Source organism: Salvelinus alpinus, chromosome 7, assembly GCF_045679555.1.
Source record: "Salvelinus alpinus chromosome 7, SLU_Salpinus.1, whole genome shotgun sequence".
NCBI classification, from domain to species: Eukaryota; Metazoa; Chordata; class Actinopteri; order Salmoniformes; family Salmonidae; genus Salvelinus; species Salvelinus alpinus.
The window spans coordinates 19,961,497-19,988,511 of record NC_092092.1 but is presented as its reverse complement, the minus strand read 5'-3'; the positions used below and the strand labels follow the sequence as shown (position 1 = coordinate 19,988,511).

The 27,015-nt window shown below is 42.6% G+C and overlaps 1 protein-coding gene across 2 annotated transcripts; it reads left to right on the top strand.

Moving 5' to 3' along the window:
• The first annotated feature begins 475 nt into the window (after positions 1–475).
• On the top strand, positions 476–21,573 carry LOC139580541 (stonin-1-like). Of its 2 annotated transcripts, none has more exons than XM_071409347.1 (7): positions 476–696; positions 14,703–16,014; positions 16,159–16,368; positions 17,740–17,880; positions 18,105–18,624; positions 19,004–19,206; positions 19,527–21,573. In XM_071409347.1, the coding sequence occupies exons 2-7, from the start codon at positions 14,803–14,805 to the stop codon at positions 19,590–19,592; spliced, it is 2,352 nt and encodes a 783-aa protein (XP_071265448.1). In that variant the 5' UTR covers positions 476–696; positions 14,703–14,802; the 3' UTR covers positions 19,593–21,573. The 2 variants fall into 2 exon arrangements, with proteins under 2 accessions (XP_071265448.1, XP_071265449.1); XM_071409348.1 differs by having other exon boundaries at positions 477–696; positions 16,171–16,368.
• The last annotated feature ends 5,442 nt before the right edge of the window (positions 21,574–27,015 follow it).

The window sequence follows — 27,015 nt, the reverse complement described above, 5'->3', positions numbered from 1 at the left end:
TGTGTAAAACTTAATAAACAGAGTTTTTAAAGAAGTTAAGACTTGGTTTAGCCTTTGTTCTGCCTCTTATGTCCGGCCTTCACAAGAGAAGGTCACGGTTGGCTTGTGGGGTATCTTTCATTTATTTGGCGTGGGCTACGGCCAAACAGTAGCCTGTGTAAAGTTGGGTTAATAAACCGTCATTTCGTAAACTCAATCCTCTGTCTGGACAATTATTCCTTTATGATCTAGTCAGGTCATTACAATATTCATAAAGCTTCCAACTAGGCTATCTACTCCTAATGTTGAAGTATGCTAATGGCTCTTTGCGCTCGCAACATTGCAGCCTGAAGTTCTCGTGTGTGTTATTGTAGCCAAACCATAAGCTTTGTCTACTTCACCGGCCACTCATAACATTGGCAAAAACAAACTCCCTGTCACACCAAAAGCATCGTCATCATTCGGCCAGATGAGATGTGGGAGGAGAATATGGGCATCCTCCGTTCATTCTTTCACTCGCCCCACTTCATTTCTCTAGCAGGGACGTCCCGTTAACGGGAGGGCTGAAAGGGGATAGCAAATCGGCTGCATTTTCTCTCTCTCTCTCTCTGCCATTTTGAGAGAAACCTGTCGGCCTCGCATATTGGAATTTCTGCAGTTTTAACGGAAAATAAGAATCATGACGTGATTGTTGTTATTTCGGGATTTGTGTAGAACGTGAGTATTATTTTGTTTCGTTGCAAGTTTCCACCAGAGAGTCAATTGACAACTTCCATCTCATTGCTCCGTCAAAACAACCTACTGTAGAAGAAGCAAGCAAGGCTACAACAATAGCTAACTTCTGTTTTGGGGACAACTTGTTACCACACACTGTGCAAAGTTGTTTATTCTATAAAAATTGTATTATATTCTTAGTGGCAAATCTTGACCATCATGACCATTGACCTTTCTTGAACGAGTGGAATTTGCGTTTAAAACGGTAGCATATAATTAACCATTTTAAAACTGTCATATTCTTTGCTGACAAACTACAACGAAAGTCATAGGTCGAATGACAATACAACAAATGCACTGGTAGGATAGCCTCATTCTCCTTTCGTGACATTGCATTGCAAAACAACATCGTTCCTGTCCTGATGTTGAGACCAGAGTTCCTCCGGCGGTAATGAGTCATGGACGATCATAGCACGGTTGAATTGTTACCGAGACCAATGCACAGTCTGCGTTGTAGCAAACCATGGAAAAACAACGATTGTCGCTATGCACCGTTTCACAGAAGGATGCCGTAGGACCAAAATGCAGCATTTTGTTGTCTCATTATATGTCAATCTTCAAACCACTAGGTCAGATGTCACTCAAAAATACATTATTGTACACTGGACATATAGACTTGGCGTATGTCACTCAAAAGCAATACATCAGCTAATACAGAGACGCTTTTAAACAGGATGGTGTCCACACAGTGCTGGCTAAACATTTATTGGTTGATAAACAATAGTAGTTGTAACTTACAAATGTAGGATCTGAATTTGATCACCCTGTTGCAGGATTACTTTCCTTAAATGCAGGAAATATTGAACTTGTATTAACTTGAAACATATGAGGTTTTAAAAGGCTTCTGAAGGTTGTAATTTCCAATATGAAATGTTCCCTTCTGAAAAATGCATTAACCCCTACAAAAATGGTCATTAATTATAATCCAAATATTTCCTGTTGCTGCTGGATTATTTTCCTGCTGTAGCAAACTGGCTCAAATTAAGATCTTCTGCTCCAGAGTGGCACAGCGGTCTAAGGCACTGCATCTCAGTGCAAGAGGCGTCACTACAGTCCCTGGTTTGAATCCAGGCTGTATCACATCCGGCCGTGATTGTGAGTCCCAATAGGGTGGCGTACAATTGGCCCAGCATCGTCCGGGTTTGGCCTGGGTAGGCCGTCATTGTAAATAAGAATTTGATCTTAACTGACTTGCCTAGTTAAATAAAGGTTACATTTACAAAACCCTTTATATATATATATATATATATATATATATATATAAAAAAATATATGGGGCATTGAAAAGTCAGCCTTGTGTAGATTTTGCCACGAGGAAACAGAATCAATAGAAAATATTTTCTGGTACTGTCCATCGGTTGCTCGCTTTTGGAGTCAGGTCCAGGAATGGTTATGTCATAATATCAGGGTTCAGATGGACCTGGGAACTGTATTGTTAGGGGGATCTGAAAAACCATGATCAGTCAATGGGAAATATCATTATACTCTTGCGTAAAGTATTTCCTTTTAGGGAAATATCGGTAGACATTTTACAAATAGGGAGGTTCAGGACCCTTGTAAGAAATAGTAAAATGGAGGGATGTATTGCAAAAGGAAATTGCAAAATGGCATTATACTGGGAAAGATGGGCTAATGTGTGGACATCGGAGGGTTGGGGTTAAGATCAGAATGATGGTGGATTGGCCGTTATGGGTGAAAATCAAGCACTTGAAGAGGAAATTAGGAATAGTTATAGTTATTTAACTACAGGTACCATAGATATAAGGGAAAATAGCTGTAAATAGAAGTATTCTTGTCCATTAGTTTACTTCTGGATCAGAAAACCAGTCAGTATCTGGTGTGACCACCATTTGACTCATGCATCGCTACACATGTCCTTTGCATAGAGTTGATCAGGCTGTTGATTGTGGCCAGTGGAATGTTGTCCCACTCTTCAATGGCTGTGCGAAGTTGCTGGATATTGTCGGGAACTGGAACACGCTGTCGTACACGTCGATCCAGAGCATCCCAAACAGGCTCAATGGGTGACATGTCTGGTGAGTATGCAGGATATGGAAGACCTGGGACATTTTCAACTTCCAGGAATTGTGTACAGATCCTTGTGACATGGTGCCGTGCATTATCATGTTGAAACATGAGGTGATGGCAGTGGATGAATGGGCCTCAGGATCTCGTCACGGTATCTCTGTGCATTCAAATTGTCATCGATAAAATGCAATTGTGTGTGTGTTGTCTGTAGCTTATGCCTGCCCGTACCATAACCCCAATGCCACCATGGGGCACTCTGTCGTAACGTTGACATCAGCAAACCGCTCTCCCACACAACGCCATAGACACTGTCTGCCATTTACCCGGTACAGTTGAAACTGGGATTCATCCGTGAAGAGCACACTTCTCCAGCGTGCCAGTGGCCATCGAAGATGAGCATTTGCCCACTGAAGACGGTTACGACGCCGGACTGCAGTCAGGTTAAGACCCTGGTGATGACGATGAGCATGCAGATGAGCTTCCCTGAGACGGTTTCTGACAGTTTGTGCATAAATTATTTGGTTGTGCAAACCCACAGTTTCATCAGCTGTCCAGGTGGCTGGTCTCAGATGATCCCGTAGGTGAAGAAGCCGGATGTGGAGGTCCTGGGCTGGCGTGGTTACATGTGGTCTGTGGTTGTGAGGCCGGTTGGACATACTGCCAAATTCTCTAAAATGACATTGGAGGCAGCTTATGGTAGAGGAATTAACATTAAATTCTCTGGCAACAGCTCTGGTGGACATTCCTGCAGTCAGCATGCCAATTGCACGATCCCTCAAAACTTGAGACATCTGTGGCATTGTGTTGTGACAAAACTGCACATTTTAGTGGCCTTTTATTGCCCCCAGCACAAGGTGCACCTGTGTAATGATCATAATGTTTAATATGCCACACCTGTCTGGTGGATTGATTATCTTGGCAAAGGAGAAATGCTCACTAACAGGGATGTAAACAAATTTGTGTAGAAAAGTTGCGAGAAATAAGCTTTTTGTGCATATGGAACATTTCTGGGATCTTTTATTTCAGCTCATGAAACATGGGACCAACACTTTAAATGTTGCGTTTGTATTTCTGTTCAGTATATCGGCAATATTAAAGCTGATCTGTTCAGGAGTTTGAGTGGTTACATTTCTTCAGCGCCATCCCTCAGCTGTGTACCCTTTGTTATCATTCGACTTGCAGATTGGCCCTTTTATCAAGTCATTGATTTGTTCTAATCAAGCCATGCTGATCTAAGTTGCCAGTGGGATGTCTAGAGGACACGGTGTCAGCACAGGGGCAACACTGATGGCTATAAAGGCATTATCAAGATCATAGTGTGTTTATCTTATGTTTACATCAACACTGTTTACATTTGGTCATAATCAAGATGGGAAAGAGATATCATAAGAATACCCACAACTTCACAAACGACGCCGTTTTTGCAAAGGTACTGTAGGGACTCTATATTTTATTCCCTGTTCAAATGTGTGAATTCAGCACAGTAGCAGGGGGCATAGCAGGGCACAGCAGCACTTGTAGGGGGCATGAATCTCTTCTTTAGTCACAGCAGGGAGTATTTGATTCCAGATTACATTGTTTGTTTTGCTATTAAGTATTCTGTCAAAGTTTGGAAGCAAATAAGATACTATAAAACGCTCAAGACAGTAGTCTAATAGGCATTCATGTACATTTCCACTGGCTGAACACGTTAAATAAGGTCACGATGACAACCTTTAAAGGGGCAATCTGGAATATGACCACTTGTTTTGATAAACAACTGAATGATGGGTCTAGAGAAATGTTACCACTCTCAAATAATTCATAGACAAAGCTATGGATGCAAGTAGGAAAATAAATCGGTCTGTGACTCACTCAACTCACTTCTGCAGCAAGTGTCTGACAGTTTTAAAGACCAGACGGTTCTTTATTTAACAAGGGAAGTCACATCTCTTATCTAAATGCGGCTTTTTTGTCTCTCACTCATCAAGTCATTGTCTTGTGACTGTTTGGAAAGTGTCTCTGCCAGAAAATACATAACCTAGAGTTAGAAAGTTCCATAGCTATCTTGTAGGTGCTTTGAACTTGGCGTCTCCCTATATCTTGATTCATGGGGACAAAGGATGTCTTTCTCCCACTTCAAGTCATTATAAAAGGATGATTTATATCATGTGAGACAAACATTACTGGAAAGCGAGCGATCTTATCATGCGAACATATACTTCTTATTTAGTTATTAGACCACTGAGCATGCTTGCCCTTACAACATTTACATTTTAGTCATTTAGCAGACACTTTTATCCAGAGTGACTTACATGAGCAATTAGGGTTAAGTGCCTTGCTCAAGGGCACAGACAGATTTTTAACCTAGTCGGTTCGGGGACTCAACCAGTGAACTTTCGGTTACTAGCCCAACTATCTTAACCGCTAGGCTACCTGCCGACAAAAGAGTCTCATATAGTAAGGGATGGTTTCCGGACACAGATTACATTTTGTGTCCGGGAAACCATGCCTAAAAAGCAAGCTCAATGGAGAAGTTCCATTTAAAATGCTTTTTAGTCCAAGAGTAGGCTTAATTGGTGTCCCTAACCCTAAAAGTTTGGGCTTCAAATTGTAAATCAGCTGACATGAGCAACCAAACCTGAGTGACATGTACAGTACAGTTCAAAAGTTTGGGTTCACTTAGAAATGTCCTTGTTTTTGAAAGAAAAGCAAATTTTTTTGTCCATTAAAATAACATCAAATTGATCAGACATACTGTGTAGACATTGCTAATGTTGTAAATGACTATTGTAGCTGGAAATGGCAGATTTTTAATGGAATATCTACATAGGCGTACAAAGGCCCATATGAGCAACCATCAAATCAAATTTATTTGTCACATACACATGGTTAGCAGATGTTAATGCGAGTGTAGCGAAATGCTTGTGCTTCTAGTTCCAACAATGCAGTAATAACCAACAAGTAATCTAACCTAACAATTCCACAACTACTACCTTATACACACAAGTGTAAAGGGATAAAGAATATGTACATAAAGATATATGAATGAGTGATGGTACAGAACGGCATAGGCAAGATGCAGTAGATGGTATAGAGTACAGTATATACATATGAGATGAGTAATGTAGGGTATATAAACATAAAGTGGCATAGTTTAAAGTGGCTAGTGATCCATTTTTACATAATTTCCATCAATTCCCATTATTAAAGTGGCTGGAGTTGAGTCAGTATGTTGGCAGCGGCCACTAAATGTTAGTGGTGGCTGTTTAACAGTCTGATGGCCTTGAGATAGAAGCTGTTTTTCAGTCTCTCGGTCCCTGCTTTGATGCACCTGTACTGACCTCGCCTTCTGGATGATAGCGGGGTGAACAGGCAGTGGCTCGGGTGGTTGTTGTCCTTGATGATCTTTATGGCCTTCCTGTGACATCGGGTGGTGTAGGTGTCCTGGAGGGCAGGTAGTTTGCCCCCGGTGATGCGTTGTGCAGACCTCACTACCCTCTGGAGAGCCCAACGGTTGTGGGCGGAGCAGTTGCCGTACCAGGCGGTGATACAGCCCGACAGGATGCTCTCGATTGTGCATCTGTAGAAGTTTGTGAGTGCTTTTGGTGACAAGCCGAATTTCTTCAGCCTCCTGAGGTTGAAGAGGCGCTGCTGCGCCTTCTTCACAACGCTGTCTGTGTGGGTGGACCAATTCAGTTTGTCCGTGATGTGTACACCGAGGAACTTAAAACTTTCCACCTTCTCCACTACTGTCCCGTCGATGTGGATAGGGGGGTGCTCCCTCTGCTGTTTCCTGAAGTCCACAATCATCTCCTTTGTTTTGTTGACGTTGAGTGTGAGGTTATTTTCCTGACACCACACTCCGAGTGCCCTCACCTCCTCCCTGTAGGCCGTCTCGTCGTTGTTGGTAATCAAGCCTACCACTGTAGTGTCGTCCGCAAACTTGATGATTGAGTTGGAGGCGTGCATGGCTACGCAGTCGTGGGTGAACAGGGAGTACAGGAGAGGGCTCAGAACGCACCCTTGTGGGGCCCCAGTGTTGAGGATCAGCGGGGTGGAGATGTTGTTACCTACCCTCACCACCTGGGGGCGGCCCGTCAGGAAGTCCAGGACCCAGTTGCACAGGGCGGGGTCGAGACCCAGGGTCTCGAGCTTGATGACGAGTTTGGTGGGTACTATGGTGTTAAATGCTGAGCTGTAGTCGATGAACAGCATTCTCACATAGGTATTCCTCTTGTCCAGATGGGTTAGGGCAGTGTGCAGTGTGGTTGCGATTGCGTCGTCTGTGGACCTATTGTGTCGGTAAGCAAATTGGAGTGGGTCTAGGGTGTCAGGTAGGGTGGAGGTGATATGGTCCTTGACTAGTCTCTCAAAGCACTTCATGATGACGGAAGTGAGTGCTAGCTCAGTTAGCGGTAGTCGTTTAGCTCAGTTACCTTAGCTTTCTTGGGAACAGGAACAATGGTGGCCCTCTTGAAGCATGTGGGAACAGCAGAATGGGATAAGGATTGATTGAATATGTCCTTAAACACACCAGCCAGCTGGTCTGTGCATGCTCTGAGGACGCGGCTGGGAATGCCGTCTGGGCCTGCAGCCTTGCGAGGGTTAACACGTTTAAATGTTTTACTCACCTCGGCTGCAGTGAAGGAGAGCCCGCAGGTTTTGGTAGCGGGCCGTGTCAGTGGCACTGTATTGTCCTCAAAGCGAGCAAAAAAGTTATTTAGTCTGTCTGGGAGCAAGACATCCTGGTCCGCGACGGGGCTGGTTTTCTTTTTGTAATCCGTGATTGACTGTAGACCCTGCCACATACCTCGTGTCTGAGCTGTTGAATTGCGACTCTACTTTGTCTCTATACTGGCACTTAGCTTGTTTGATTGCCTTGCGGAGGGAATAGCTACACTGTTTGTATTCGGTCATGTTTCCGGTCACCTTGCCCTGGTTAAAAGCAGTGGTTCGTGCTTTCAGTTTCACACGAATGCTGCCATCAATCCACGGTTTCTGGTTTGGGAATGTTTTAATCGTTGCTGTGGGTACGACATCGTCAATGCACTTTCTAATGAACTCGCTCACCGAATCAGCGTATTCGTCAATGTTGTTGTTGGACGCAATGCGGAACATATCCCAATCCACGTGATCGAAGCAGTCTTGAAGCGTGGAATCAGATTGGTCGGACCAGCGTTGAACAGACCTGAGCGCGGGAGCTTGCTGTTTTAGTTTTTGTTTGTAGGCTGGAGGCAACAAAATGGAGTCGTGGTCAGCTTTTCCGAAAGGAGGGCGGGGGAGGACCTTATATGAGTCGCGGAAGTTAGTATAACAATGATCCAAGGTTTTACCAGCCCTGGTAGCACAATCAATATGCTGATAGAATTTAGGGAGTTTTGTTTTTAGATTAGCCTTGTTAAAATCCCCAGCTACGATGAATGCAGCCTCAGGGTGTGTGGTTTCCAGTTTACATAGAGTCAAATAAAGTTTGTTCAGGGCCATCGATGTGTCTGCTTGGGGGGGAATATATACGGCTGTGATTATAATCGAAGAGAATTCCCTTGGTAGATAATGCGGTCGACATTTGATTGTGAGGAATTCTAAATCAGGTGAACAGAATGACTTGAGTTCCTGTATGTTGTTATGATCACACCACGTCTCGTTAATCATAAGGCATACACCCCCGCCCCTCTTCTTACCAGAAAGATGTTTGTTTCTGTCGGCGCGATGCGTGAAGAAACCAGCTGGCTGCACCGACTCCGTCCGTCTCTCGAGTGAGCCATGTTTCCGTGAAGCAAAGAACGTTACAGTCTCTGATGTCTCTCTGGAATGTTACCCTTGCTCGGATTTCATCAACCTTGTTGTCAAGAGACTGGACATTGGTGAGTAGTATGCTAGGGAGTGGAGCGCGATGTGCCCGTCTCCGAAGCCTGACCAGAAGACCGCTTCGTTTTCCCCTTTTACGGCGTCGTTGTTTAGGGTCGCCAGCTGGGATCAGATCCATTGTACTGGGTGGAAGGCAGAACACAGGAACCGCTTCGGGAGAGTCATATTCCTGGTTGTAATGATGGTGAGTTGACGTTGCTCTTATATTCAGTAGTTCCTCCCGACTGTATGTAATGAAACCTAAGATTACCTGGGGTACCAATGTAAGAAATAACACATAAAAAAACAAAATACTGCATAGTTTCCTAGGAACGCGAAGCGAGGCGGCCATCTCTGTCAACTGAGCAAGAGGACAAGTACATTAGATTGTCTAGTTTGAATAGTACCCGCAAAACACCAGTCTCAACGTCAACAGTGAAGAGGCGACTCCGGGATGCTGGCCTTCTACGCAGAGTTGCAACGAAAAAGCCATATCTCAGACTGGCCAATAAAAAGAAAATATTAAGATGGGCAAAAGAACACACACTGGACAGAGGAACTCTGCCTAGAAGGCCAGCATCCCGGAGTCGCCTCTTCACTGTTGACGTTGAGACTGGTGTTTTGCGGGTACTATTTAATGAAGCTGCCAGTTGAGGACTTGTGAGGCGTCTGTTTCTCAAACTAGACAATCTAATGTACTTGTCCTCTTGCTCAGTTGTGCACTGGAGCCTCCCACTCCTCTTCCTATTCTGGTTAGGGCCAGTTTGCGCTGTTCTGTGAAGGGAGTAGTACACAGCGTTGTACCAGATCTTCAGTTTCTTGGCAATTTCTGGAATGGAATAGCCTTCCTTTCTCAGAACAAGAATAGACTAACGAGTTTCAGAAGAAAGGTCTTTGTTTGTAGCCATTTTGAGCCTGTACTCGAACCCACAAATGTTGATGCTCCAGATACTCAACTAGTCTAAAGAAGGCCAGTTTTATTGGCTTTTTAATCAGAACAATAGTTTTCAGCTGTGCTAACATAATTGCAAATGGGTTTTCTAATAATTAACTAACACAACGTGCCATTGGAACACAGGAGTGATGGTTGCTGATAATGGGCCTCTGTACGCCTATGTAGATATTCCATACAAAATCTGCCGTTTCCAGCTACAATAGTAATTTAAAACATTAACAATGCCTACACTGTATTTCTGATCAATGCCTACACTGTATTTCTGATCAATTTGATGTTATTTTAATGGACAAAAATGTGCTTTTCTTTAAAAAACAAGGACATTTCTAAGTGACCCCAAACTCTTGAACGGTAGTGTACAGTACAGTGTAATCACTGTCATTTACAGTGTATGTGAACCCATTGACAGAGACTGACATTGAGTTGATGTTTGCTGTGTGTGTGTGTGTGTGTGTGTGTGTGTGTGTGTGTGTGTATGTGTGTGTGTGTGTGTATGTTTGTGCAGAAGCAGTAGAGTAGGCTGGTATTTCCTGTGTGCATGCTGCTCTGTCCCTTAGGAATGATTAGAATGTCTGTTCTTTTCTGCCTTTGTAGATTTAGTAACCTTTCATTCCCCCATCTACTAGCCTGGTCAGAACTCCTGCTAGCGTGACAATACATTTAGGACCACAATATTTCTCTGCTCCATCTCTTTGGAACAGGCTGATGGAGGTGGCAGTACTGTTTGGAAGTGAACTGCAGGAGTTGCCAGTATTGGACTGGAGCAAGGTTCAGTTAGCCTCAATACAAGGTTCTTCCTCCTTAAAGTCCACATTCTGTCATTTCAACAGGCCTGAATCAATGGGATTAATTTAAATGACCATTAAACAGCAGGAACAATTGCAGAACGTGGTTTTAAGGCTGAAGCACTGCTGGATCCATTGCTCACTTAGCCTGTCGTCTACAAGGCTATTGAAGCACTGCTAGATCAAACCATAGTTCAGTGAGTCCATAAGAAGGAGGGAGAGGATGGTCCTCATTTTAATGACCCAGCTCTCATGCAAGCCACGACCGATGTAGCTAGTTTGTTAGCTAAGCTAGCCACTTGTAGCTAGACAACAACTTCTCCAGTATGTGTTGATGTTATTTCACAGGATTTGTTTTTGGGCGGAAGCTGTAGAAATCAGTAAGAAATTACACTTCTGTAGCCAAATATCTTATTCCTAACGTTTTGTTTTGTTTTTAATCATTAAATGACCTGGTATGATGGTGCATTGATCAGTTATACAGTTTAAAAGAAGTTGTTTTTGCATTTTTGCCCAAAGTCAACTTTTAAAGTAACTGTCCAGTGTTTCCAGATTTCTATGAAATATGACATATAATTAACTACAATATGAGTAAAATAGTTTTCTTTACAATGTTTTTAAAATTAAGTATGTTCAAAAGCAGCTTTTCTGTGTAGGAATGGTGTGGGCGAACCCCAACAACAGAATGGTGTGGGCGTATATAGCGGTCATAAAATATTAATGTCAGTAGACTGCTGATTGGCCAGCTCATCTTGCTCAGGAGGATGACATCATCCTCTGAGGAGATAGCAAGCATTTTTTAAATGGTCTGTTTGAGATACACGTTTGAGGTGGGGCTTTTGAAGTGTTTTTTCCCCCTCCAATTTATGCGCTGGCCACAAAACACGAGTATAAGAGGAGTCAACAACATTATTTGGGTATGAGTTATGAGAATATTAACTTTTAAAAGTGAGATTTTCACTGGAAAGCTACTTGAAAACTCCAACATTGTCTCTGTCTCATGGCGAAATGTGTAGAGTAGAAGGAAATTAACTTTAAAACTACAAAATGATGTCTAATCCTCATGACAAAATGTGAATAGCATGAGATCAGCTATAAAACAGCTAACTTTTTTCTCTGCCCCATGGCAAAACGTGTTGAAATGCAGGAAGTTAGCGGTTTTCTTTCCACTTATACTGTGTTTTCAAAATACCCATCCATATACCCTTTATTATGCCCCTAGAGGGGTATTTTAAGTCATGTCAAACTGTAGAATTGCAGGAAATTATTTGTAAAATAAATACACCCGTTGATTCATTATGATCGAAAATGAAAAACTGATCCTAGATCAGTATTCCTACTGATTCCTGAGCTCCATCCATATACTTCATTATAGCATCAAGGGAACCTTGCCCTATTACATTTAACCCATTGACTGTGGTAAATGTAATGTAAGTTAGGCCTCCATCTCTGTGGTGAGGTCGGTGGCTGTGACAGATACAGATTGAAACCAGTTGATCTGCCTCTGTCTGGGTGTTACTACTGTCATTGCTGCTGCTGCTGCTGGCAAGAGCAGTGTTGCCAGCGTGTCACAGCCAAGGCACAATTGGCTGCTGAGGTTGACTGGGAATCAATTGCTAGATGGTATGTTGATTACAGCGTGTCTGCTCTCCATTCTGCCATATTCTCTAACTTGGAAATCTTTAACAGCTGGGGCCGAGGCTAGGGTGGAGGACATGAATGACATCAGAGCTCAGGATAATGTACTAGCCTATATTTCGAATAGCCTGGTCCCAGATCTGTCAGTGATGTCTTGCAAATCAGATCTGGGAACAGGCTATATTTCCACAGCTCTTAAGAAACTACTTCCACATAATAGGCTATGCAGTAACCATTGTATTAGATTTTTCCACCATCCGGCTCTTTCTCTAGCAATTAGTCTGGGAATGAGGTTTACAGTACACTATATATACAAAAGTATGTAGACACCCCATCCAATTAGTGTATTTGACTATTTCAGCCACATCCGTTGCTGACAGGTGTATAAAAATAGACCACACAGCCATGCAATCTCCATAGACAAACATTGGCAATAGAATGGCCTTACTGAAGAGCTCATTGACTTTCAGCACGGCACCGTCATAGGATAACACCTTTCCAAAAAGTCTGTCAAATTTATGCCCTGCTAGAACTGCCCCGGTGAACTCTAAGTGCTGTAATTGTGAAGTGAAAACGTTTAGGAGCGACAACGGTTCAGCCACGAAGTGGTAAGCCACACAAGCTCACAGAACGGGAACGCAGAGTGCTGAAGCGCGTACAAATTGTCTGTCCTCAGTTGCAACACTCACTAACGAGCTCCAAACAGCCTCTGGAAGCAAAGTCAGCACAAGAACTGTTTGTCGAGAGCTTCATGGAATGGGTTTCCATGGCCGAGCAGCCACACACAAGCCTAAGATCACCATGCGCAATGCCAAGTGTCAGCTGGAATGTTGTAAAGCTCGCCGCCATTGGACTCATTAGAAACGCATTTTCTGGATTGATGAATCACGCTTCACCATCTGGCAGTCCGACGGACAAATCTGGGTTTGCGGATGCCAAGAAAACACAACCTGCCCGAATGCATAGTGCCAACTGTAAAGGTTGGTGGAGGAGGAATACTGGTCTGGGGCTGTTTTTCATGGTTTGCACTAGGCCCCGTAGTTCCAGTGAAGGGAAAATCTTAATGCTGCAGCATACAATGACATTCTAGACGATTCTGTGCTTCCAACTTTGTGGCAACAATCTGGAGAAGGCCCTTTCCTGTTTCAGCATGACAATGCCCCTGTGCACAAAGCGAGGTCCATACAGAAATGGTTTGTCGAGATTGGTGTGGAAGAACTTGACTGGCCTGCACAGAGCCCTGACCTCAAACCCATCAAACACCTTTGGGATGAATTGGAATGCCGACTGCGAGCCAGACCTAATCACTCATCAGTGCCCGACCTCACTAATGCTCTTGTGGCTGAATGGAAACAATTCCCTGCAGCAATGTTCCAACATCTAATGGAAAGCCTTCCCAGAAGAGTGGAGGTTGTTATAGCAGCAAAGGCAGCACCAACTCTATATTAATGCCCATGATTTTAGAATGAGATGTTCAACAAGCAGGTGTTCACATACTTTTGGTATTGTAGTGTATATATATATATATATATATATATATATATATATATATGGAGGTGTAACTAACTAAATCCTATGAGGACATTCATTATGCTTGGATTTTCCAATTCCCATTACACCACAGCACAGTAGTGTCTGTGCCTCATATCTCACCAGCTGTTAAATAATCCAGAACCCTCACACCAGCTGTTCCAGTGTTCCACAGCCTAGTTATCACAGATGGCGAATAAAGAGGATGATTGGTTCTCTGCTCGAGTGCCAGTGACACGTTTCCTGAATCCTACCCAGGCTTTGGGTTCCCCTCCACCCAATCCCAATTCAGTTCCATCTTCTACATTTCCTACCAGAGCATGGTATTTTCATCCATCACAATTTATCTACAAGTTCCAAAACCCTACATTTTATTCAAATTTATTAAAAATTTCACCACCTTTGAATAGGAGGGCGCTGACGCCTGAAGTTCAACCCAAATTGAAATTGACCCCAATTCCTCTGGTAGTGGCTGACAGAGCAGAGATGTACCTCTCTGCCTTTTCATTCAACAAGGCTGCAGCTGTAGCGTTTAGCCAAATGTTACTCAGCAGTGTCCACTAGCATATTCAGTGTTTCTATATTTATCCTACTCAATTCCAGTGAAAGAACACATGGAGTGTGTGTGGTTGACTGGTGACAAGACACTTAGACACAGCAAAGAGCTGTACTATATTTTTCCTCCCCTCTTATGTATTTTACTTGAATTTATTCCTAGCACAAAGTGCATTATTGTAAATATTACCACACGGAGCCAGTTGCTGAATTGCCACAAATAAAAAGGAAAAAAGAAACGCGCCAACATACCAACACACAAGCTATTAAATAATTAAACCAACAGTCATGTGGGAAATTTAATGTCGCCGAGTGGCTGAGGGGACATCATCTAACTGCACTGTGTTGCTAGATTTTCATGACACTTTGCAGGTGAATCTGAGCCGAAATCCCCCTCCAATCTACTAAAAGTAGCCCATGAAACGACCCTATCTGGCATCACTAACTGTAGCTGTCTCTTAGGCCAGAATGCTCACTAAGGGACACTGTAGGGTAATTTCTCAGTGTAAACAAGAGATGCCTGATATCTTTCAAAGCAAATGCATCTATATATAATAACTGTAGATTCTACGGAAAAAATATTATTTTCTGATACTCTGTGTTCTAATCTATGACTATGTTCTGTTCAGTGTTTCAGCAGGGAAGACCCCTGTGGCGGAGTCTGAGGATAACGACAACAACAGAAGCAGGAAGTGCTGACTTGAACCTTGACAACAAACTACCAAAGCCATGTGCTCCGTGAACAATCCAAACTGGGTGACCTTCGAGGATGAGGGGAGAACGTCTACGTCTCCTTCTTTTGCCTCAACCCCCTTGAAGATCCCAGAGAGTGGGACAAAGTTGGCCGCAACACCCCTGAAGTCACCAGGGGCAAAGACAAGTTCACCCCCTTCCTTTGCCTCTACACCTCTGAAGACAGCCCCAGGTAGTGTGACAACGACAGGGTTAAAGACAATCCCCCGTCCCAATGGACTAAAGCTGATACTGCCCCCAGTGGGAGATCCATCCTGGATCTTCAGCAGTTCCCTTGAATCCAGCTCCCCTCCAATGCACTTTAACCTCAATGGAAGTTCCTGTGTGCCCTGCAACACTCCTCTTTGCACTCCGGTGAGGGAGGTTCCTCCTACCGGCGCATTACCTTTCCATTGCAGGCCCTGGGATCAGCACGATTTCTTCCGTAGTTTTTCCAGTTCATCCTCTGCCTCTGTGCCTTATTCTTCTTCTCCCCCTGGCCCAGACCAGGCCACCACTACCGGCACCACCACACATCCCCAGGGTGACGTCTCCGTCTCGGTCTCCGATGGCCCCAGTACATTATCCTCCTTCCAGGGGGACCCGGGACATTTCAACCCATTCTGGGAGGGGGCTGGTGGGCATAGCGTGGACTCTGGGAGCTCATCTTCTGACTCCGAGGCTGGAGGTTCTAGTCTGCCTCGCTTCTTCATTCGGACGAAAGACGGCAATGAGCCTCCTCGACCAGACCAGCTCCAGAGCTCCTACTCCTACATCTGCCACAAGCTGGAGGGCCTGCGGGCCGAGGAAGACAATGACACAGAGGAAGGAGTAGGGATGGAGAGGGGGGAGAGGAGAGGAGTAAGAGACAGGGAGGCGGTCAAGGAGGGACCATCACCAGCCTTCGTCTCTCACGGTCTGTTCCGTAGCGAGAGGAGAGACGGCTGGTCTTTAATGCTGAGGATCCCAGAGAAGAAAAACCGAATGTCGTCCCGACAGTGGGGCCCCATTTACCTGCGTCTGCTGTCTGGAGGCGTGCTCCAGATGTACTATGAGAAAGGACTGGAGAAGCCCTTCAAAGAGTTCCAGCTGCAGCCTCACTGCAGGTTGTCAGATCTCAAGCTGGAGAGCAATGGAGAGCCTCGCAAGATCCAGACAGTGAAGGTGGAGCACGTGTCTTACACAGAGAAGAAGCGCTACCACCCCAAGGTAATGGGGGGGGGGCACAATTGAGGTTTTTAAATCACATTTAAAACACACCTTTGTAGCTTGGCGTTTAATCAATCAATGATATTACTGTTATAGATGTCATCGTATTGTTTTACTGTGTGTTGCAATTTTAAATGCATAAAGTTTGATTTGAAGCTGGAGGTGTCCCACGAGGCAGAGGTGGAGCAGCTGCTGAAGTTTGGAACCACGGAACACGGCGACATGGAGGACCTTTTCGAAACTATGGAGGAGGAGCTTCTCAGGCTGGCGCCGCCGCTGTTGCAGAAACGGCACTACGACGAACAGGAGATGACACTGCAGATCACAGACCACCTCTGGGTGCAGCTGGACAAGGTGCATGTACTTCTTCTTCCACTACCATACAACTACTGTAAGACAGTTGACGCAAGCACACACATTTTGGTCAGGAAATGTAACTTTGCTAGTGTAGTTCATTGGTATTTAAGCGTTATTACATGTTCTTTTAATTATTATTAAAAAAAATAATAAATGAATATCCAAAACACACAATATACTTGCAGTGAAGCTGCTCAACAACTACACCACACCAGTCATCCAACAGACTCCCATTCAGAGCGACACACAGAAGCATCCAGGGTCAATGCCCTGCACAAGGGCACGTCGACAGATCTCACAAGGCAAAAAACAGGGACCCGAATCCTCCAAGACCCCCCCCCACAGTTCCCCAATAGCTGCCCCTCAACCATCTGAGACCCCTCCCACACCCCCCCAATAATAATAAAAATAATGAATTCCATTCCCCACCCCCAAGAAGCCCCCCAATGCACCAACAACCAAAAATATTAACTAAAGAGAAAAAAGACAAAAGGAAAACAGAAAACAATGCAAAATAAAAAAGGACATCAAGGACAACTAAAATCATTACAGCAAGGCCAACTGTTTGTTTGAGTGCATGTCTGGTACTATTTACATGTGTGTGTGTCTGTATATGTATGTATTGAATGAGAGTGTGTGTATATGGATGTGTACAAACACTTGCACGGCATCAGCCTCAGGCAAACCGGCATTAGCTGTTTTTATTATTACATTTTTATTATGTTTTATTTTGACTTTATTTTTTTTTACATTTGACTATCATTCTATCTCCCGCCCAGCAACTCCACTCCCACTTGTCTCCAATTCCACACCCCAACCCTCAGCTTCCATCCCATCTATCTCTGCTGGCCACCCTCTTCGGATTTCTATGCCACATATCTTTCAACTATGCTGTGATGTTGAATGTACAATTTCAATCTATTTAATCGAATCCACAGATTGCGAGTTGAAGATAAATACTTTTACTCAGAGTATTATTATATTAGTAATAGACTGACCCGGTCTCTCCAGTTCTCCTAACAGTACTATTTCTAGGGTAAATTTTAGATCAATGTTATGCATTTTCAGCCATACTTCTCTCTGAGAAGTAGCAGTTATTTACTATTTTACACCTGGGGTTGCTATACATTACAGGTTCTTAAAATCAGGCATTATTAAAAACGATTTTATTAATTGCTGTTACTTATTATATAAAACATTGATAGCCTAAATAATAAGGGTATACATTTCTATGAATGTCTTTTCCTAAAATCTTTCACATAAAAATTATTCCCTACCTCCTATTCTGTATATATTGCATGCCCCTTGGGGATCCTTTTTTGCCACTCGACCTCTCATTTGCTAAAATCAGAGGATACATTTTTCAAGGATGGTGTGTTGATGGACCGGGCGGCCATGACGAGGATCCACTGCCTGGCGTTCCTCAATGGCCCAGGGGAGTGCTTCCTGGCTCTCAACGACTTGGGGCTTCTCCGCTTCGACGCCAGCTACGGCTCTGGCTCCGAGGAGGTTTAGTATTAGTTTCTTAACATGCATATCAACACACAAACACAACATTTTAACATGCATAACAACTAATCATACAATTTGAACACACACATCAATGCACAATTTTAACACCCATCAACAAAAACATACAATTTTAACATAAGTAAAATCATCCAGGATGACCAAAAAAATCAAGATAGGTCTATTTCCATTGTGGTCTTCTAATTGCCATTGTGGTCTTTCAGGATGACCTCCTGGAAGGCTGGATGGAGATCAGCGACTGCCACTTCCACAAGTGCATCAACGACTTGGAGTTCCACAGGTCCCGGCTGCTCAAGTTCTCTCCTCCGGACGCCTGTAGAGTAGAACTGATGCGCTACAAGACGTTAGCCCTGGGAAGTACCGAGCTGCCCTTCTCCATCAAAGCCGTGGTGACTGTCCAAGGGGCCTATGTGGAACTCCAAGCCTTTCTCAACATGTCAGCCATCTTCCCGTCATTTATCGGCGTGTCGGAGACTCAGACACTCTGCGAGAATGTCCTGATCCGTGTGCCGGTACCGGGGGACTGGGTGAAGGTGTCGCGTACAGTGACGTTGCTACGACGTAAGTCACTGACGGCCAGGATGAACCGGAACGCGTGTCTGGGGTCAGTCAGCGCTTCAGAGTCACAGCCAGTCATGCAGGTTACCGTGGGGACGGTCAAGTATGAGAATGTGTACTCAGCCATCGTGTGGAGGATCGACAGACTGCCTGCTAAGAACATGGGTAAGGACTAAGGAAGAGTTTGGCTGTCTACTGATGATGGCGGTCTATTGATCTATTTTCATATGGAATGCTGGCTTATTCTGAGAATATTGGCTTTATTTTACATGTTACATTTACAACTTACCGAAATATGTTTCCAAATAGTCTGTGAAATGTAACTTATGTTCCCTAATCAGTTTAGCTACAATACATATTATTTATAGTATTATGGTTTGTTATACTATTGCTTGGCTAAATAATATATTCCAATTGACTGATGTTACAGTGATTTGTTTGCATTGTGCCAGAGGATGGAAACATGTATCTTTCAGATTCTGTTCATTGTGCTCCCCCAAGTGGTAGAGATTGCTGACTACACATTCTCCTTTTTACCTCACAGCAGTGGACCATCCCCATACCTTCTCCTGTAAGTTAGAGCTCGGTTCAGACCAGGAGATCCCCAGTGACTGGTACCCGTTTGTCACAATGGAGTGTGACATGGTGGGGGCCGTGGTTTCACAGACCAGAGTGAAGTCACTGGGCACAGAGAGTGACATTCAGCCTCAGAAACATGTCACCAGTAGGACCCACTATCATTGTCAGGTAAGGCCTGAGATATTATTAGTTCACAAGTTTAATATCTATAATGTTTCGTATTTTTTTTGCTGTTTAATATCTATAATGCTGTTGTAGACTTAATTTTGTTTCTATTTCAATCTATTTCCCAAGCAGAATCATGCTTTGTGATTAAGGGTACAGGTTATTTTTTATACTGTAGTTATTACTGTGACACCAGCTGACCTTGCCTAGGCTGGTCCTATAGTGTATGTGCTGTAGTGTAGCAAAGTCTTCTATTGTTGTCATGCCATAGTGATTATTCCATACCTAATGAAACTGAACCGTATCGGTCTGTCCTTTTATAGGTAGAAATTGAGAAGAAGTGGATTGAGACAGAAGCACAAGGGCAATCAGGCTGCACAACACAGTAATGATTATGATCAAGGAAGTCTTAAAGGATCAAGTCTCACATTACCATACTCCCAAGTCTCGTTAGTCATAAGGAAGCCTGGAATTGAGGCTATACACTAGATGCCCATTTCCTTGGTCCAAGACATTTTTGCTCACCAAACTCATCCTCGCTGTTTCAATACAAGGACACATGTTTAAAAGGGACATAATCTACATGTGGCTGATGAACAATTGTGCTTTTATATTGTGTGTTCGTTGTGTATACTTTATCACCTTTAAGTCTGTCATAATATTGTTTGGTCCTATTGTACTCCTGTATGTATGGATATTAACATGTTGTATATCCTGGGTGCCAGACATGACAAGAGAGCAGAAACAGACTGGCAGTCAGGCTAGTTCTAACCTGCATGGTAGAATAGAATTAGGCTACAACAAACAAATATATTATCATTGGAAGAACAAACAATTGAACACACAGCCCTACCATCACAATGCACTTTATATTTGTCTCAGAAGATTAGTCATTGTGAAATGACAGGAGGTTGAAGAAGCTCTCTTTATAAAAGAGTAAATACCACATAATCTTGTAGGCTTGCATTTAACACACTCAAAAGGACTGGTTTTCCGGACACAGATTAGGCACAGGAGGCTGCTGAGGGGAGGCTCATAATATAATGGCCGGAATGGAGCAAATGGAATGACAAACACCTGGAAACCATGATACCATTCCACCTATTCTGCTACTGCCATTACCACAAGCCCATCCTCCCCAATTAAGGTGCCACCAACCTCATGTGAGATTAGGCTAAATCTAGTCCTCTGTAGCTCAGTTGGCAGTTGCAACGCCAGGATAGTGGGTTTGATTCCCAGAACCACCCATACATAAAATGTACTGTATGCATGCATGACTAAGTCGCTTTGGATAAAAGCATCTGCTTAATGGCATATATTATTATTATATAAAAAGCACTTTCAATGTAGATTCTCAATTGAGCTTGCTTTTCGGTCCAGGACAAGGCTCAATCTGTCTCTGGGAAACAACCCATAGTGTTTCCAATAACTATCTGGAATGAATTTCCAATTAAGACAATTAGGCTAATTATATAAACGTCCTGTCATTTGTTGACTAGCTAGCTGACCATGGTCCTTTTGCACAGCTAAGCATGTGCACTCATCTATTATTCTATAAGTCAATATCATTGACTTATGGTTATATGAAGTAGCCCACATACATTATGGTCCCATGTACTTGCCACGCCAGGGCTGTGGTTTCGATTCCCACGGGGGGTACCAGCACGAAAATGTATGCACTCACTACTGTAAGTCATTCTGGATACGAGTGTCTGCTAAATGACTAAAATGTATTACTAATTACAATATTTCAGAGGGGGCCCTAGAGATGCAGCAATGGTCTGCACTCACTAAAGAAACTATATAACTACATTTATTAAATGTGTTGTATGTGTATATGAATTAAGTGGTAGTTATTAACAAAACAAATTAAAGATATTTGCATTTTATGCCTGTGTTTGTGAAATGGTAGAGGTGTAGATCAAAAGTTGCAACCTGGTCTGAGCATTTTGTACGATTTTGATAGTAAATCCAGGACAAACCATTTAGCATGATACGTTATGTTTCATGTGGTATGCATTCATTTGCGGATGTCCATCATACATTTCGTATGACGGGGTTCGTACAGACAATGGCAAGTCAAATTCAAGGACTTAAGTACTTTTTCAAGCACTAGTATTTATTTTCAATGACCATCAATTTGTAATAGTTCCTATTATGCCATTGTTTCTAGTCGCACCAGATAACAGTATATTGCCACAACCTCGTAAAAAAACTAAAAACGTACTATTCATCACTACCTTACAAGTTCTACTCAATAATACGTGTTTCACTACTTATTTACTACATACATGAGTGATATGTCAGTACTGATGATGTTGACTGATTTCCTTATATGAACTGTAACTCAGTAAAATCTTTGAAATTGTTGCATGTTGTGTTTATATTTTTGTTCAGTGCACATTATAATAATATTAAAATTGTATATATATTTCACTAAATGTTAGGTCCCTTAGGCTCTCCCAACACAATGACATTAAAGTGAATTTTAACAGTGTTAAAGGCCCTTAGTTGACTCTAAAATGTTGTATTCTATACCCATTTGAAGAGAAACAAGTTATTGTGTTTGATAACATTAAAGATTATCTCATGAGACCCTATTTAAATTTTAGAGGACCCCACATGGGTCAAGGACCCCAAGTTTGGGAACCACTGTACTACTAACCTCTCTCCCTGCTTGCGTCAATGCTTCCTCTCTCTGTGTATCTCCTTTGCCTCCTTCATTGCAGCCTGACTCACCACTGTCTGTCTCACTACTCTCTATAAAGAAAATGTATTTTGTTATGAGAACATAATAGCCCATCCTTTGATTATAGCTAGCTTAATTTCAGTCAACTGCTCCTGCTAAGGTCAGGCTCCGTTCAAGGTTAGCTTCTAACTTCATACTTCTAACCAGCTAGCTATAGCTAGAGCCCTTGAGCTAACTATCTAGCTAGACATCTGACTGAAATATCAGCGACTATTTACCAGTTGTACACTTATTCTCCGAAAGTGATTTTTTTTTGGGGGGAGGGGGTGTCTGTTGACACGGAAGGAGTCATGGTATTAAAAAAAAAATCCCACTCTGCCATTTACCACTGTAGGTCTGGACTGAGGAAGTTTGTTTTACCTCTCGGCCTATGTCACGGGCAGAGTTTCTCGTTGGACAGAGTGGTGAATGAATGTGCTGCTAACAAGGCAAATCCAAGGGAGCTGGTGAACATAACGAGCATACATGAATCATTCATGATTCCACTCGTTAGCAGAGGTAGGCACAATTAGAACTCAGATCAAGAAGCTTTCTGAGCATTTTCAACGCTTGGAACACAATAATGGGTAAATGTTAATTAACAAAATAAAAAGGTGAGTGAACACTATGTAAAAAGGTGCGTAAACTGCGTTTACCCTCCATTACATCCCTGGTTGGGTCTGGCAAAACCGATTTATAAACATCAATATCCTGCCAGACAAGTTTTAATCTACATTTGCCAGGCATTTTAGCTATCGATGTGATGTTTTGCTGCACCTAAGCATTCAGTTCGGTACCTGTCTGGCTGAGTGGAAGTGTGGGTGGAATGAGCGAGCTTGTCTGGCAACCAGAGCGCAAACATGTAATTGCATGACCAATACATTTATCAAATATTTTTCATATTAACATATTTGATCATTTTCTGTTCTCTCATTTTAATTGAAGTACTTTTCAAGTACCAACTTGATAAAATGTCTGATTTTCAAGGTATTCCGGTACTTGAATTTCAGAGTGCCAAATTCAAGTACTTTAAGCACCTCAAGCCCCTTGTGTGAACCCTGGTACGATATGTTAAGAATTACAATACGTATGATATGTTATGAATTACAATTTCTTGTGGCTAACCTTAGCTAGGCTCGTGTTTGGGGTTAGGTTAAGGGTTATTAAGGCTATGGGAATGGGTTAGCTAAAAGGGTTAAAGTTAGGGTTAGCTAACATGCTAAATAGTTGCAAAGTAGCCAAAAAGTAGTAAGTAGTTGCTAATTAGCTAAAGTTGTCCGTGATGAGATTTGAACACGGGTTCATAGACTTTCGCATTACACGCCCAACCTTCTTTCATTTTTACCTTAAGTAATCTTCTGTCTTATGTAACTATACCAAACATAACATATACTAATTTGATGTTCCGGATTTACATTTAGTATGTTACTTCTAGTCAATGAGATCAGGCTGCAACCAGATGTCAAGAATAAAATGTCACACTCACCTGTGTTGGAATGAACAGCCCCTTCCTACTAGCCTACTATTTCAGCCGTTTCTATCTAATGAAACCAAGATATAAACTTCAGTATCAATGTCCACCTAAGAAAGAAAGACCAACCGATGATGTGTCAATATTGAAATATGTGTCTGTCACATGCGCGAGCTATTTAGCTGCCCAACTAGTTGGCTATTTTGCTTACCTCGCGCCTTCTAGCAAGACAAAGGCAGCCGATCGTCTGGTCCCTCAAAATGTTGTCAAATTCAAGTCATGTGGTAAGATGGAAGTAGCCTGTAAACGAATATGTATATTGTTGTTTGGGTTAGTTAGTAACATGATCAGTAGTAATTTGTCACAACAACATAGCCACGTCACTAACGTTACTCTTAATTGCAAAACTGTCTCCTTCTTTCCTTGTATCCTCGTTTAAAACCCCTCTAACCGAAGCTATCTAGGCATGGAGGACCATGTCCTTTAATTAAGACCTGAGACAGGTGAGTGGGACTTTACCTGGACTAATGATTTGTATACCGGTGTGGTGAGATATATTGAGTAAATTGACAAAACAGACCATGGCATGGGACTCCTTTTCACATGGGACCGCGGTGGGTCTGTGTAAATAATGCGATTATATTCGAGACAGGTTTGCAGCAGTGAATGTCATCTATTAATTTACTGTTATAGTATTTCTAAGTACTAGCAGCCATGTCAACCATGGATTTTCTTTCTCTCAATTTATGATAGAACATTCCTTTATTTTCTGCTTTACTGTGGCTCTTTACCTGAATTGTTAGGATTTTCTTTTAATCACAAAAAAATACTTATTTTGCTGAAATATAGATATAATTCAATTGTGTTTTCTTTGAAAATATGGGCCTGGCTGGGAATAGAACATTCCGTTTTCTGCCTGAGTGTGGCGCTGTTTACCGCTATTTTCTGGATTATTTTGTGACCAGAACAAAACAAATTTTACTCAACTAGAGATGTAATTAAATGGTGTTTATTTTCAAAGGTGTGACTGGCTGACATGAAAAATACATTAAGGGGAAAGGATCCACAGACACCAGAGGCTGATAATCTTTCTGCACATCTCTTTATTACAATGTTGGCTGCTATGGTTAACACACACGCATGACATTGAATGCCTCTACCTGCCCGTTACCTTAATGTCCATAATTAACATGTACAGCTCTGGATCCATTGCCTTAGTTACTACTGCAACAACTTGTAAATTATTTGCCCTTTTATAGAACCCCCTTCGTTGCTCCAGAGACTTTCCGTTCACCTTCACACTCCTGGGCCAGACTACACTCAATCATATGACCTACTGAAGAGATAAGTCTTCAGTAAAGACTTAAAGGTTGAGACCGAGTCTGCGTATCTCACATGGGTAGGCAGACCGTTCCATAAAAATGGAGATCTATAGGAGAAAGCCCTGCCTCCCGCTGTTTGCTTAGAAATTCTAGGGACAATTAGGAGGCCTGTGTCTTGTGACCGTAGCGTACGTATAGGTATGTACGGCAGGACCAACTCGGAAAGATAGGTAGGAGCAAGCCCATGTAACGCTTTATAAGTTAACAGTAAAACCTTGAAATCAGCCCTTGCCTTAACAGGAAGCCAGTGTAGGGAAGCTAGCACTGGAGTAATATGATCAAATTTCTTGGTTCTAGTCAGGATTCTAGCAGCCGTATTTTGCACTAACTGAAGTTTATTTAGTGCTTTATCCGGGTAGCCGGAAAGTAGAGCATTTGCAGTAGTCTAACCTAGAAGTAACAAATGCATGGATACATTTTTCTGCATCATTTTTGGACAGAAAATTTCTGATTTTTGCAATGTTACGTAGATGGAAAAAAGCTGTCCTTGAAACAGTCTTGATATGTTCGTCAAAAGAGAGATCAGGGTCAAGAGTAACGCCGAGGTCCTTCACAGTTTTATTTGAGACGACTTTACAACCATCAAGATTAATTGTCAGATTTAACAGAAGATCTCTTTGTTTCTTGGGACCTAGAACAAGCATCTCTGTTTTGTCCGAGTTTAAAAGTAGAAAGTTTGCAGCCATCCACTTCCTTATGTCTGAAACACAGGCTTCTAGCGAGGGCAATTTTGGGGCTTCACCATGTTTCATTGAAATGTACAGCTGTGTGTCATCCGCATAGCAGTGAAAGTTAACATTATGTTTTCGAATAACATCCCCAAGAGGTAAAATATATAGTGAAAACAATAGTGGTCCTAAAACGGAACCTTGTGGAACACCGAAATGTACAGTTGATTTGTCAGAGGACAAACCATTCACAGAGACAAACTGATATCTTTCCGACAGGTAAGATCTAAACCAGGCCAGAACTTGTCCGTGTAGACCAATTTGGGTTTCCAGTCTCTCCAAAAGAATGTGGTGATCGATGGTGTCAAAGGCAGCACTAAGGTCTAGTAGCACAAGGACAGATGCAGAGCCTCGGTCTGACGCCATTAAAAGGTCATTTACCACCTTCACAAGTGCAGTCTCAGTGCTATGATGGGGTCTAAAACCAGACTGAAGCATTTCGTATACATTGTTTGTCTTCAGGAAGGCAGTGAGTTGCTGCGCAACAGCTTTTTCAATTTTTTTTGAGAGGAATGGAAGATTCGATATAGGCCGATAGTTTTTTATATTTTCCGGGTCAAGGTTTGGCTTTTTCAAGAGAGGCTTTATTACTGCCACTTTTAGTGAGTTTGGTACACATCCGGTGGATAGAGAGCCGTTTATTATGTTCAACATAGGAGGGCCAAGCACAGGAAGCAGCTCTTTCAGTAGTTTAGTAGGAATAGGATCCAGTATGCAGCTTGAAGGTTTAGAGGCCATGATTATTTTCATCATTGTGTCAAGAGATATAGTACTAAAACACTTAAGTGTCTCTCCCGATCCCAGGCCCTGGCAGAGCTGTGCAGATCCAGGACAGCTAAGCCCTGGAGGAATATGCAGATTTAAAGAGGAGTCCGTAATTTGCTTTCTAATGATCATGATTTTGAATTTATTACTGCTGAAGTGAAAGCCATCCTCTCTTGGGGAATGTGGCTTTTTAGTTAGCTTTGCAACAGTATCAAAAATAAATTTTGGATTGTTCTTATTTTCCTCAATTAAGTTGGAAAAGTATGATGATCGAGCAGCAGTGAGGGCTCTTCGGTACTGCACGGTACTGTCTTTCCAAGCTAGTCGGAAGACTTCCAGTTTGGTGTGGCGCCATTTCCGTTCCAATTTTCTGGAAGCTTGCTTCAAAGCTCGGGTATTTTCTGTATACCAGGGAGCTAGTTTCTTATGACAAATGTTTTTCGTTTTTAGGGGTGCAACTGCATCTAGGGTATTGCGCAAGGTTAAATTGAGTTCCTCAGTTAGGTGGTTAACTGATTTTTGTCCTCTGACGTCCTTGGGTAGGCAGAAGGAGTCTGGAAGGGCGTCAAGGAATTTTTGTGTTGTCTGAGAATTTATAGCACGACTTTTGATGCTCCTTGGTTGGGGTCTGAGCAGATTATTTGTTGCGATTGCAAACGTAATAAAATGGTGGTCCGACAGTCCAGGATTATGAGGAAAAACATTAAGATCTACAACATTTATTCCATGGGACAAAAC